A 14147-nucleotide genomic window follows, 5' to 3' on the forward strand; every position below is an offset into this window, starting at 1 on the left:
ACAGCCAAACAGGGTCTGCAGAGCAGCCTGACCAGAAGCATGGCTGTAGCACAACATAACTCCAAAAACTCAGAGCTGCAGCCCAAAAGGGTCACCTCCAAAGCTAAATTTGGGGGAGGGCAGGAAGTGAAGCTTATGCCATTGCACTGATTGTACAACTCGGACACAGCAGCACCACAAAATAAAACTCCTCACATAATGCTGTATAAAATTCTACTATTAAAAAAAAATAAAAAGAGAAGGAAAAAGCTTTCTATTGAATGCAACAGAACATTCTGGTGAGAGACTTACTTCCCTACGTCCCTAAAACTTCTGGCAACTCTGACTTGTTCAAAAGAGCTCTGAGTAAGGCTTTCAGCACTCACCACAGAATTAGGCAGGTTTTCAAAGAGCTTTTCAAGGCTAAAACAGAAAGACTGCATTCAAGAATCCTCTCCTATGGCAAACCAAACTGCTTTATTAAAACAAAGTGCCCTTATACATTAGTGATCTGTTAGATTAATGACTGCCCTGGCCAAAAGCACTGAGGTTCTACAGCATGTTGGCATGCCTTCTATTCTGGATACCATTATGTTACACAAAATAAAACTGAGGGGAAAAAAGGAAAAGAAGGAAAACAACACCTCATACCAGCTTCTCAAAGCAGAAGAACTTGGGAGTTCTACACAGATTTGTGCTTGCTTCAGAAATTTTGAGCAGGATAGGAACAGGTTTACCAATAGCCTTGAAAAACTCCCAGTGTTATTTTGCCAGTCTTTGACATAATTTTAGGAATTAAAATACCATAATTATAGGGGAGAGGGTCCTTTGCAATGAGAGCTTAAACAAGCCTTCTAATCAGCTGATTGATAGGATATCACCTAAGTGCAGCTACTTTGTTACCACAAACATCTGCAACCATCCTTGTGAATACTGAAAGGATAACAGGCTGGATAGTTTAAGAAAAGAGAAGATCTTAAATTTAAACAAATATGGAGCCAATAATCTCACTGACATTACTTACATAACCCCACTTCTGGCAACAACCCCAAATATTTTCCAACTGTGTTACAAATCAAAGACGTTGTTTCCTATCAGTAGCTGAGTAAAGCATGTCAAAATAGTTTTTCTTGAAAAACAGTTAGTTTAGCTTAAAAAAACCACCCATCTTTTAAATCAGGTGCTTTGTTTCTTGAACATGAACATGAATAACAACGTAAAATAAGACTGCAGCTCAATTATTTTTCATATCTGGGATAAAGCTACACCACTGAGTAGCCGTACTTCACTTTCCCTACACAGTGCTGCATATTATTCAATCATTTGTATGGAAAGTGAGAACCAACATGACCCAGGACAGGCAAGGAAAGTTCTGTGAACACCTCATTTAACACTGCTGTTAAAGTTCTTTGGTCCATTTCTAATCCTTCATCCCATTCAGCTGTTTTGAGAATTCTTTGAATCAACAGGAAATAACACCACCATTAGGGAGCTTAAAACTGCAGCCTCTAAAAGTCCTCCTTCAGAAACTGTAACACTGTTCTGTGACTATGCAGTGCCGTATGCAGAGAAGGGGGTGCCCACCCAAACATCTACATTTATAACTGTTACTTTTCATCCGTGTTTTAGTTGGGAATTTCTGCATCCTTCCCCCTTTGGAATGTACTTGAATACCACCCTCAACTTATCACAGGATGAATAGGATCCCAGAAATATGAATTGCTTACATAGTGGCAGATACTTGATACTCACTCCAGAGAACAAGGTTACAGTGTTCTTGTGCTGCTCACTCCTTCTGCTGCAGGAGCACCAAAGACCCACGATAAAGGCATCATTGTGCAATGTTTTTTATAAAGGAGCACAGAAAGAGGCCCAAAGACTAAGATTTAAATTAAAAACTATGTAATGGGAGAATATTATCATGCCAAAGGCATGTACTCCTGTGTATGCCAATTAGTCATAATAAATCAGCACTCCTTACTGGCCATCAATCAAAACAGAGGCAGACAAATGTTAAAAGATTATTCTCTTTTATTTATAAACACATAAATAGAAGAATTCTGCTATCTCTAATGTAGGTATATAGTTTTACATTGTAAAGAAAAAACAATTACATAAAATACATATCATAAATAAAACATATAATGAAAGTTTAAATATACATAAATTACTATCACAACCATATTTTTATCATCCTTGTTGTTTTCAGAGACACACACAACTAGAGTATCATAAAGTAATTAATTTGTAAATAATCCAACCTTAATTTCCAGTACAAACATGGCAGAATAAACGTGAAGTGCAAGTGCCTAAAAAGGACACATTTGGGGAACAGGGTGTGTATATGAAAACACTGGAGTTCCAACAACATAAATGATGGTAATTTTCCTGCCACAGCTCTCCTGTCAGCTCAAAACTAACAATAGTTTCTTGCCAGTGACAATATTTTGGTTTACAAACAGAAATTACATCTCTTTAAAAGTAGGTGTCACGTTGCACTAATTTATTTAGAGAAGCTCCATCAACCAGCCAAGAAAAAGCCCATGTGAAAGAAGATAGATTTGAAGTTACATTTATTTTTAAATTTATTTTTCTATAAAGGGAACACCTTTTAAAATATGTTTAGTCAATGTACATGAAATATATGCAAAGAGTTTTATAAAATTAACTTTACTACACATTAATTAATTTAAATTAAACAGAAAATATTTTACAATACCTCTTTGTTAGCAAAGCCCTACAAATGTGACATTACTGAACTTGAACCTACCACCTGCAAACACAGCTTCTGGATGTGATCAATACATTTTTAACTGCAAACTCCTGCAAAGATGCAGCATCATTTCAGACTATGGAGATTGAAGACTTACTTCGTTCAAGTAAATACGTGACAAAATAAAAGTCAAAAACTGTTTATCTGCCTCTTTGACCTAAAAATAAATTTTAAGTGCAAGGGAAGCAACAACTTAGCAGCCATAAATATCCTAAAATGTGACTAAAAATAAATGAAGTATTATGAAAACAAATTTTAAAAATAATTTTAAATCTGTTTAAATATAGACAAATTTCAAAAAGCTTTTATTTGTGTTCTGATTTTTTTCAATAGCTGTACTATGAGAAAAAAATCCACGCGTTCTGAGAAGCTGCATCATTATGTCAACTCAATAAATAAAAATCCAATATAGTAAAATGCAAATATTAAAACAACAAGTTAGTTTCTACTAATGTGCCTGCATTTCCCCCATGTGATACATCAGTTTTGTGCAAAGTATTTGGGTTCATATTTTATTGCTACTCATGCACCCTGTGTATTCAGAGGAGCAGTTTAATTACAGTATTGGTGAGAAACTGGGTCATCCAAGATCTGATTAGCCCTCTGGAGATGCCTCTCCTTGCTCAGCACAGAGGAAGCCCAAGATTACCACATTCCTGAACAACTTAAGCTACAGTTCCATGAACACTTCCAGCAAGCAAAAACCAGCATTTACCAGAATCTCACCAGAAATCATTGATCCCCACCCCTGCAGTGCATCCATGGATGCAGCTACCTAGGCAAGAGCTTAGGGAGCCCCCTCAGTTCCAGTCAGCCCCATGAATGCTCCTGCAACAAGGAAGAATGCAGGAATTCAGGCAGGCAAAGGCACTGACCCATTTCTGGCATGGACAACATTTTAAAGCAGTTATGAAATGTTAAGACCTCGAGTCCAGCCTCAGCTCCTGCAGCCCAGGCCTTTCTAATGAAACTTCATTCAAAACTTCCTTGTTGAGACCACACAGGTTTTCTGTAACTCATTAATTCTGATCTCTAAATCTGTATTTCGAGTCAGAAAATCATCTCCAGCCCTGTTGCTCACAGTCTCACCAGGTACAAGCTGCACTATGAAGAGGAGATAGAGCAGCAAGTAACAGTACCCCAAAAAAAAAAGATCTGAAAAGTTAAGACAAAACAGAAGAGCAACAGTGAAGCAAGACCAAGTGACAAGTTCTCCTACTACAAGATTCCAGAGTCAAACAACATGTCTTTTTCATGCTTCAACACCCCACTACAAAAAAGTTAATAGTGTACTACTACTGATGCAAATTATCATGTGTCTCTACAGCTACAGTGGAGAATTCCCTGGACAGCTTTGAGTTGCAGGGGGGTTACAATTATTTAATTCTTAAAATTTTTTACAAACATTTCACAAGTCTTCAAAGCCACCTTTTGCAAATCTGCATTATGGCTCTTTGTCCCTTGTATCAAACAATTCTTTATTACTCAGAGCTTCAGTTTTTCATAGAGAATTACTATGTGAAGTTTCAGGAAATATAACCCAAGAGACAGAATAGCTTCTTCTCTATTTCTCAAGTCACAGTATTAATGAAGATTAGAAGATAACTGTGTTGTGAAATCACAACAATTGTGAAAACACTTCACTAACTGCACCTTCAAATTTGCATTTTATGACTAGGCTTTCAGGGTTCATAGTTCAAAACTAAAACAAAAACCTAGCATGTAACATAATAATCTGACATCCTTTAACTATTCATTATTATATATTGTTAAAGTATTTTAGTTTATTTGTAAGCTTTCCTTCCCCAGCATGCAGTTCTCAATCAATCACAACCTAGACGTCTTCCTTTCTTTCATTCAATCTCAGCTCATTGCAAAGAAGTGATGACTACAAAGCCTCTTCCAAATAATTCAGTTTTTAAATTATTTGCAACACTTTACCCACACTACATAAAGTGCACAGCAACCTACACTTCAGGTAAAACAAACAAAAATCATAATTTCATTTATTAATAGCTTGACTTGATCCTCAGTTCACTACAGATTCATTCTGATACACCAGGAGGGGAGATTTGGGGGGTGAGGGGGGAAAATGAGCCAGCCTTAAGTCACAGACTTTCCTTAGGACAGGGAGCTCTAGAGATGCCCAGAACACTTTCTGCAGCTACAAGCACAGAAATAATAATGTGTAGAATGGTTTGGTCCTTAAGACCATCCAGTTCCTATGCCCTGCCATGGACAGGGACACCTTCCACTTGACCAGGCTGCTCCAAGCCCCATCCAGCCTGGCCTAGAGGGACTCAGGACACACTGCATCTTGATCTGGCTGACCTAAAATGTTAAGGCTGACCTTAACATTTGTTTTAGTTCCAAAGTTCATTGCTCATGAACAGGGAAATTGACAGCCAAAACTGTTTCTTTACGCACACAATGAGAACACAGAAGAAAAGAAACACAATCTATGTTTTCAGAAATCCCAAAACCACAAGGTTCCTCTGTGAATACAGACTAGAAAGCCAGAGCTGTAATGAGAGGTCAAGGTATGTAACCAACCATCAAACAGAAGCAGTCTTTAATCACACCACTGTGGGCTTGATTTGAACTAGTGAGGCAAAAACTGCCCCCATCATTACCAGGCCACACCAACCATCTGCAGAATGCAAGATTACACTGCACAGCATCTCTCAAAATGTGTTCTCTCACACAAAACGTGCTCCTACCCTCAGTCAAACAGAAAGAAAACCTGAATTGATGGGAGTGAAGCACAAAGAAACAGGTGACCTTCCCAACTGCATGCAGCATTAAGTTTTTAGTGTGTTAGAAATAAAACTAGAAGCAGAAAGACAAAGTCAGGAAAGAAATATTCTGTATTATAAATTGGCACTGCATCTTACACATTGAAGGGGACAAAAATGAAGATGTCAGCAGCTTGTTACAATAGCATGCACTAACCTTGTTTCACTGCAGCAGCTCAAATAATTTCACCGTATTGACCCTTCCTCAAGGGAGAAAAGAACAGGAAAATCCCCAAAAATAAAGAGCAGAGTTTATAACATTAAGAATTTATCATGATGCTACAAATTTTCTGACCACTAAATATCTGGAGAAAATGTAGATTAAATCAACTCTTTCTTTGGTGGGACATTCTAGGCAGGTTACATGCACCATGATTCCTCTGACAAGTTATCTTTAAATATAAAACATATCAATAATCAACTTCACTTAGCTATACTTGATACTATTACAAACCCTTTAAGGATCTGACCTCAGTGTCCTGTAAGGCATACAATGGAAAAGCACAATTTCAAATACAAATGTGTCTTACCCTTATTATGAAAACAGACATTTACAAAGCTATTCCATAGAAATAAAAGCCTTAACAGTGACTGCCTCAGTTTTAACAGATTTCTTGTATTGTCCAACTACAAACTACCACCATGAATGGTGAACTCTGCAATTCTGTCAGTGCTCCTCCCCAGTACAAGGAAAGATCTAGTACAACAGGATCCAAAGCAGCCACTTACACACCTGGCAACTATCAAAAATGTTAAACAAAAAAGCAGTTCTCTCATTCACTTTCAAAACTGATCAATGGCTTAAAAACAAGCATGTGTGTGCTTCATAAGTACCAGCATATTAACAGATTTACTTCCACAAGGCATTTAAATAAAATAATAAGCTCTGTGTAACAAATTTTATGGTAAGAAATATTATATGGTAAAAATTATTTAAGCTAGTGAATAAAGTTGGCAAAAAACCCAAATAGATATGATCTGGCTGTAAAGAAATTTAAGACAGATATAAGAAAAAGGATTTAATCATTTTAGGACTTGGCATCTAGCACAGCCCTTCACAAAGCTGAAGTGCCACAAAATGGCAATATATACTGAATCTATATATTGTACTAAGTACAGCACAAGAAAATAAGCAGGCTTCAATCATGTAGCATTCTGCAGCTTTTAGTGGCCTTCTGAAGGTTGAGATTACCTCATTTTAGATAGATTTTTTTTGTTTGAATGACACTAGATGCTGCACACTTTATCCTAGAGACTCCCACCATTTTTAATACATCTAGCTATTCTAGGTGCCCACAGATTTTGTGAATAAGCACACATATGCAGAACTATGCAAATAAATGCAGCTTCATAAGATATGGTACTTACCTTATTGACTGAGATATTTAGGAAAGAGGAGCATAAAACTAAGGACTGTGCTTATAGTTCAAGTTTCTCTCAAACAAACCATAAACTAAGAAATTCAACATCAGCCAAATATAAAACATCTAATCTTCTCTAAACCATATTTTTACAGAGTGGCACTTTGTGTTGTGCCCTTGAAGCCCATCACAGCACAGGCTTCAGCATCCACTCTACCACAAGAATGTGGCATCCTGCACTGAAGAACACCATTACTGAGGTGCCACAAAAAGTACTGCCAAAATGTTGTCTTGCATTTGAATAAGGGTCTCCATTCTTCCTAATAACAGCTGAACCCTCCAGCCTGGAATCAGATCAAAATCTGACCAAAACCAAGGGTGTTTTGCTCTAGCATTGTCTGTGTGTGCTGTACCCAAACCAACATCAGCACAGCAGCACCCTGGAAGTCACACTGTACCCAGCAGCACCCTGGAAGTCACACTGTACACAGCAGCACCCTGGAAGTCACACTGTACACAGCAGCTGTGAGTCAGTTATTTGTTATGTGTAAGGCTGCACACAGGCAAAGAAAAGCATGAAAAGCTCTATAAATGAAGAGTCACATACAATGTATGACAAATCAGGATGTTTGAATAACTGCCTGGAAAATTGCCCTCTATGCAACGCAGCAAATATTTTAAACATCAGAAAGTAAACAAGTGTGAATAGCAATATAAAAGAAAATAGAAATAAATGTCAATAAAAACTAAAATTGTTCTATCTACACCAGCATGAACCCTATAGCTCAGAAACTCCTTCAAGCCTTTTTTTGGTGTAATTTTTCCTCTGCTGCATTTAGCAAGCATTCCTTCCTCATTTTTTTTTTTAATTTCCAGATGTCAAGAATAATCATTTTTCATTTAGTTTGACAAGAAATTTAACCAACAATTTTCTTTACTCATTTCCTCCCAGAAACCCAAATGGTCTTATTTTACTAACAAAGGATATAATTATCCTATGAACAAGATGCTTTTCCTTCAACATGTTCAGTACAGTTGTGTTGCAGATGAGCTACATTACAAATATAGTTCCTGTGCAAATAAAGTTTTATCCTTATTTCTACATGAGACAAGGACAAGTAACATTGCTGACAAAAGCTGTGTGAAAAAGTCCCACATCTGCAAAACTTATGAGACCTTCAATTACTCAAAGAGTTCACTAAAAAGAGGTTATCTTACCCATCAGATATGACCTAAAGCAAAATTTCCACGTCTTTCATCTGTCTTTTTCCACCATAACAGACATTAAGTCACAGTTTTCTGCAGCTCAGATCATTCCAGTACGTGCCAGAATTCCTCTGGGATCAAACCTCTATACTTGAATTTGTCTAATGTATTTTTTTTTTCCTATAAAATGAACTCCATTGATTTTATTTTGGATTTTTATCAGTTATTTTAATTTACTAGGCAGTCACAAATTTTCAAATTCTTTGCAAACCCAAGGCATTTTTCCCTCTGAGTTACATGTTTTATTTATACTGAATGAAACAAACATCATCTTGTTACAGAACTCAACTTCTTGAAAATGAGACCAGACTACAGAGAAGTCTTACAGAGCACACATTGATCGAAAATTTGCAAATTACAAATGGCATCTGCCAAATCTCAGTTTTATTTGGTTATTTTTACAGGACCAAAGACACAAAACTCAGTATGCATATATTTTCAAAGCATAACCACCTCCCAAAACCTACTACAAAAGTACAGTTCTTCTAAACTACAACCTAAGAGTTTCATTTTTCTTAAAGAAAGAAATCTACTTACTCATGACTGGAAGCTTCTTTGTATATAATCCAGGACAGGTCTTGAAGCAAGGTATTTTGTTGGAGAAGGTTTCTCAGAGGTATACATGTCCTGAAGGTTGGAAGAAAATAAAAAAACAAGTAATTTTTTCAACTTCAAATCACTAGAATATATGTTTACATATAAACTGTCTTTCCTAGTCTCTTTTAATCCTGTTTGTTTTTTAAAAAAAGGAAAACATATGTTTGTTATGTGGGGAGCTTTACTGCTTATGGATGTTTTTGTCTGTTTATTGACTCAAAATGTGCACCTTCCTCTAATAATCACATTATAAACTTGTGTATGTACTTTGAAAAAGAATTGCTATAAAATATGGTCATAATCTCTTGGGAACAGTTAAAAAGTTAAAAGTACAAGACTACAACACGGATATAGTAACTGAAAATTCCTAAGTAGTATTTTCCTTCAGCAACCTCAGCTGGCAAAACAATGTAAAAAAACCCACTTTTAGAGCACAAGAAATGCAATTAAGATGACTAAACAAGCACAGGTTGGCACTGACATCTAACATTTCCTTCTCAGAAACAAAACCTGGAAAAGTTACCATTTCTAGCAACTATAAACCTACAGTTCCATCAATTCCTCATCGATTTCAGAAAAAGATACCCAAGTAGGGCAGATATGGATTCACTAACAGTAAGCCTGGCCCTTCCTGAAGCCAAATATAGAGGACTTAATCTCCAACAATGACAGCACAGCAAGTACATTTTGAAAAATTTATTATATAATCTCCCTCCTGCTGCTAAAAGCAAGTTTATCCAAGTCTGATAGAACAGTTAAACAAAAGAAACTTCACTCACAGCTCAGATGAAAAGAAGAAATCCAGCATATCTACTAAGCAATACAGTTTTCTTTTAATACCTGCACAAATGGAGATTATCTGTAAATTAAGGAATATTATGTGATATATTTCTTCTTTTCACAACAAATTAGAACCTGCTGAACCTCACCTCCTGTGCTAATCCCGCCAGATATCTTGTGCTGACTCAGATTTCAAGTCTCAACTCTCCTGATCTCTTCATGCTCAAAAAAAACCCGAAGTAAAAGGCAAAAATACATAAGAAGAGATTTAACTTTTCCTAAATTATGACTTCACCTAATGTTTACATATATACAGCACATAGCAAGTTAGTACAGGAACTACCACAGGACATCTCAAGAAGGTTCCTCTATCAACTGCTAAAACAATTTAAAAAATAAAATAAACATCAAAGCCACACACACCATGAAAAAAAAGAAATCCAGCTGCCAAAAAGGAAGCCTTTGGTAAAGCTGCAGATTGAAAATTACAACCAACTTTTTTTCACTGAAAAAGTAACACAGGGAAGAGACTCAATAGGGAAAGAAAGCAGCTGAAAGAATCCACGCACAAACATTCTAAATAAGCAGAGATGAACACACAGCCATGAGATGCTGCATCAATGAAGAACACTTTGAACTGCGGGTCCTGTCAATTTTCCATGAACGTCTACTAAATTAAATATTTAAGCATACACAGTCCAAACAGAAATGAAGTGTCTGTTAAAACATCATAAGAACTGCAGCCTTGTGAACTTCCTCTTGATTACTGGTTTCAAAATTAGCAAATATAACTTCCATGACATTTAATTATTTACTGGGCTAATAACACCTGTTATGTTAAGAACATCAAATGGATCAGATATCCCTCAAACCCGGTCCAAAACCGGGTTTTGACCAGTTTCACACTACCTTGTGGCCCAAGTTCTTCTTGAATCTTATGCATAATCAACTGGAAGACCAGAGTCTCCCATTCAACTTGATTTTCCAAAGGCATTATCTCACCTTAATTTTGTAAATATGAACTAACAATACTTTGCCTCTGAGACATCGTGTTACATGACATTTTATTGTGTGTATGTACAGGAAAAGGCTGTTCATTAGGAAAAAACAAAACAGCAGCTCTGAAAACCACTTAAGGCTAATAATAGCTTAATTATGCAGCCTCATGGCTTATAAAAGTCTTGTCACGTAACACTGAGGAAATGAGATGGGGATGATACAGAAGCTCTATTCTACCTAAACGTGTGGAAAGTGAATGTTCCAGTGCACCAGAGCCACCCGACCTCCGACTCCCAGCCACAAAGTGCTGCTCCTGTATTGCCTTCAGTGTCCAAATATTTTGTTTAGCTATTGCTAGCATCTGTTTAGCACACAATGCAGACTTCTGGTAAATTCAGCTGCTGTTCTCTGAAATAACACTACATGTGTGTTTTATATCATTTCCCTTGTAAATAATTTTTATAAAAAGTTGTGTCTTTCATCTGTAATTTTGAGTACAACAACAGCAAGCAGTATTGAAAGTCAACACTACCAAATGGCAGTCTCTGTTTTCTATTGCACTGCAATAGCAACACCTTTACCTAGGAATGTGTGTTAGAAACTAAACTGTTTTCACTTTGCTTTCTCAAGCAACCTGATTTATCAATGCCTGCAGGGCTCTCTCCTGTACAGAAATACTACCAACTACTACAAAACAGAAATATAGTCTGTTCAGCGTATATTACTTGTTCAGTGTATTTCTGGAAGACACCATCTTGGAAAAACTTTTAATTCAAAACAGTACCTGAGACTCTTTCTGCTTTCCCTTGCAATCAACAAGGCTATAATAAAAATAAAAAAATAAACCACTAATCCACCCACACATACCCTTGATCTTTGTCTTTTTCTCAAGAGTTAACCATTGTATTCCACCTCATGTTTCCTCCAGTGACACGCATCTTCTCACTCACTCTTGGGAGTATCACCTCCCGTAGCTGTGAAACTATTGGCATTTTAGCTGAGATTTGACAGGAATATCTGCAACAAGCAAAGCTCTTTGCAACTTCAAATTCACACACACTCATATTACGTTCAATTACCTGTTTCCATAATGGTGCCAGGTCTCTTTTTTACCCAATACTCTGTTTCAGGATCATTAGCAGGAGCCAGATTGCAAGCAAATTACAGCATATTGTACTTCTATGCAGTATGACTCTAGCCAGAGAAGAGATTTACCTTTAATTTGGCAATTAAAGGTTCTGGTCTAACCTGTGTCACTGTACTATCTGTTTAACTAAGGAGTTAACATTAAGAATTTATACCCTCAGTTCCCAAGAACCAGGAATCACAGGAGCAGCATGCAACTGCCCTGCATAAACACACAAAGACAAAACAGTCTAAAAAGAGCCTGCCTTGCACAAATCAGTATTTTAGTGTCATTTACCATCGTCTTTAAACCAAACATTATGGCCCCTCACAGAAAACAGACAGATTTCAGCAGCACTATCTTTTAGATTTGCACAGATAGCCGGCTAGCAAAACATTAAGTCTGAAATTGGTGGTTTCTGTGCTGTATAATCAGAGGGCAGAGGAACAGCTGGTTAAAAGGCAGTTCTACTAAATACTTATTTTACACTGCATCTCAGCTGAATTAACTTAAAAGTTATAATCAGAAACAACAAAAGTTTAAAATGAGTAAAACTAAGTCACTTCAGAACACAGTTATTAAAAAAAACGTAACAAAAATGTCTAATATAGCACCAAGCCTCTGAGCACCCCAGCTCAGTAAAATGCCCAAGACAGCACAAATGCACAATTCAGACAAAGTGCAATTGCTACTGTTTCAGAAACTACACAGAATCACTGACTGGCCACAGATGAGGAAGCACATGGAAGTACAAATGAAACAAGCCCAACGACACACCCTCCTTTGTTCATAGCAGGAATATTTACACTACAAAGCGTTGAAGCAAATCGCCTTTAGTTTCAGGCACTGCTGATTGGCCGCTGTGTTTAATACACACACGCCTGGTAGAGCTGGAGTTTCGACTGTCACACAGCAGCTCTAGACTGCGGGGCACACAGCAAGCTAAAAAACCATAGAAAACAATTATTTAATATAATTATCCTAATTGAAAATATTCTCCACAAGATACATTTGTTGTGAACGGGGTAAATGTGGATTTGTTTTCACTCCACTGTAATTCAGTGAAAGCTGAAAAACAGCTTCCCTTAAAGCCAGTTTTCAGTGCAGCTGCCTCCTCCAAGCAGCAAAAGGCACAAAGAAAGTTATTCTGGAGCATATGCGGGTGAACAACTGGTACAGGAGTTTGGAGGCAGTGACTTTTAAGTCACCACTTGACTCTCGTTCAACTGGCAGCTCCGTGGCTTCGGTGGTTTTCTACAGGCAGCCATCCACGCCACAGAAAGAACCTGAAACACCTGATAATAACTGGCTCTGTGCTAGCAGTGCCAGCGGAGAATGAGGGCTGGGAGAGCGCCATGGACACCAGGGCTGAGCACAGCCTGAGGGACGCCCTCTCTCCCAGCCCACCGCTGCCAGCCTGGCACTTTCCACCACATACCTGAAGTATTACAAAAAGCACAGGAGGGAGCAGGTACAGAGAGAACAGCGGCGCCAGAAAGTCACATTAAAGGGTTCAGCCATGGAAATCCTCCCTGCTCCTGACGAGGGCGGCACTGTCGCCTCCCACATGGCCAGAAGAGGGGGGCCTCAAGGAGGCCGTAAGTGCCGGACCTACAGCCGTGACATCCTCAAGCACACACACAGGCCCCCCCAGCCCCGCTCTGACTGCAGCCACACCTCACTTCAACCTTACAAAGGGACCAGCAGGGGCATCTCCACAGGGCTTCCCCCGGGCTGCCCCAGCACTCCCGGCTCCGTCGCGATCCGCCGCCCCCTCCCCAGCAGAAAGAGCAGGGAGCCTCCAAAACCACACACACACACCCCTCCGCTGGGAATGGACCAGTCCGAACACCCCAGTACCCTGCGGGAGCCGGCTCCCGCCAGTTCCACCTCTCCGGCCTCAGAGGGGGTGCGCCCTCCCCCGGGGGAGGATGGTAGCGCCCGCCTCCCCTCAGCCGGGAGGAACCCGCCCGCTTCAATGGAGGGTCCGGCGCGGCACCTCCACACACACACACGCGCGCCCCCCCCCGCACCCCCGCAATGGACGGGTCCAGCCGGCCACCCCGGGGCCGCACAATGGCCGGAGCAAAGTCCCAGCTTGTCCCTACCTTTGCTCGGCTTCCTCCTCTTCCCGGGGGCCTCCCTCCGCCGCCTTCCCCAGCGGCGCGTCCGTGCTCGCTGCCCCGGGACCGGCAGCCTCCGACAAGGAAGTGCCCCGGTGTGACACCGCCGCTATGGAAACCCTGCCCGCCCCCGCCCCTCCCACAGGGCTGACCCGCCGCCGCCGCCATCTTGGGCTGGGGACGAGGTGCGTGCCCGGGGCGGCTGTGGGGAAAAAGTGGGAAAGACACAAAACGGGCCCGGTGCCCTCAGAAACTCATCGGTTGTGCTGCATGAGCGGCCGAGACTCTCAGTGTGGACACTTATTCTCCTGTGTGCAGTTCTGGGCTTGTTAGTGTGACACCCAAAAC

The 14147-nt window shown here is 39.5% G+C and overlaps 1 protein-coding gene across 3 annotated transcripts in view; it reads right to left on the minus strand.

The window, feature by feature from the left end:
- USP6NL (USP6 N-terminal like) overlaps nucleotides 1–13935 on the minus strand; it is a 110627-nt gene extending 96692 nt beyond the window's left edge. The window contains exons 1-2 of one of the 3 annotated variants that reach the window (XM_030290418.4): nucleotides 13785–13935; nucleotides 8712–8801 (exon numbers count right to left, since the gene is read on the minus strand). In XM_030290418.4, the coding sequence (XP_030146278.3) occupies nucleotides 8712–8715 (4 nt within the window). In that variant the 5' untranslated portion in view covers nucleotides 8716–8801; nucleotides 13785–13935. Of the gene's footprint in view, nucleotides 1–8711; nucleotides 8802–9550; nucleotides 10953–13114; nucleotides 13302–13784 lie in introns of those variants that run through there. The other 2 variants (XM_030290435.3, XM_030290430.4) reach the window with 2 other exon arrangements.
- Nucleotides 13936–14147: the final 212 nt, after the last annotated feature.

The sequence above is a fragment of the Taeniopygia guttata genome, chromosome 1A (assembly GCF_048771995.1).
Source record: "Taeniopygia guttata chromosome 1A, bTaeGut7.mat, whole genome shotgun sequence".
NCBI classification, from domain to species: domain Eukaryota; kingdom Metazoa; phylum Chordata; class Aves; order Passeriformes; family Estrildidae; genus Taeniopygia; species Taeniopygia guttata.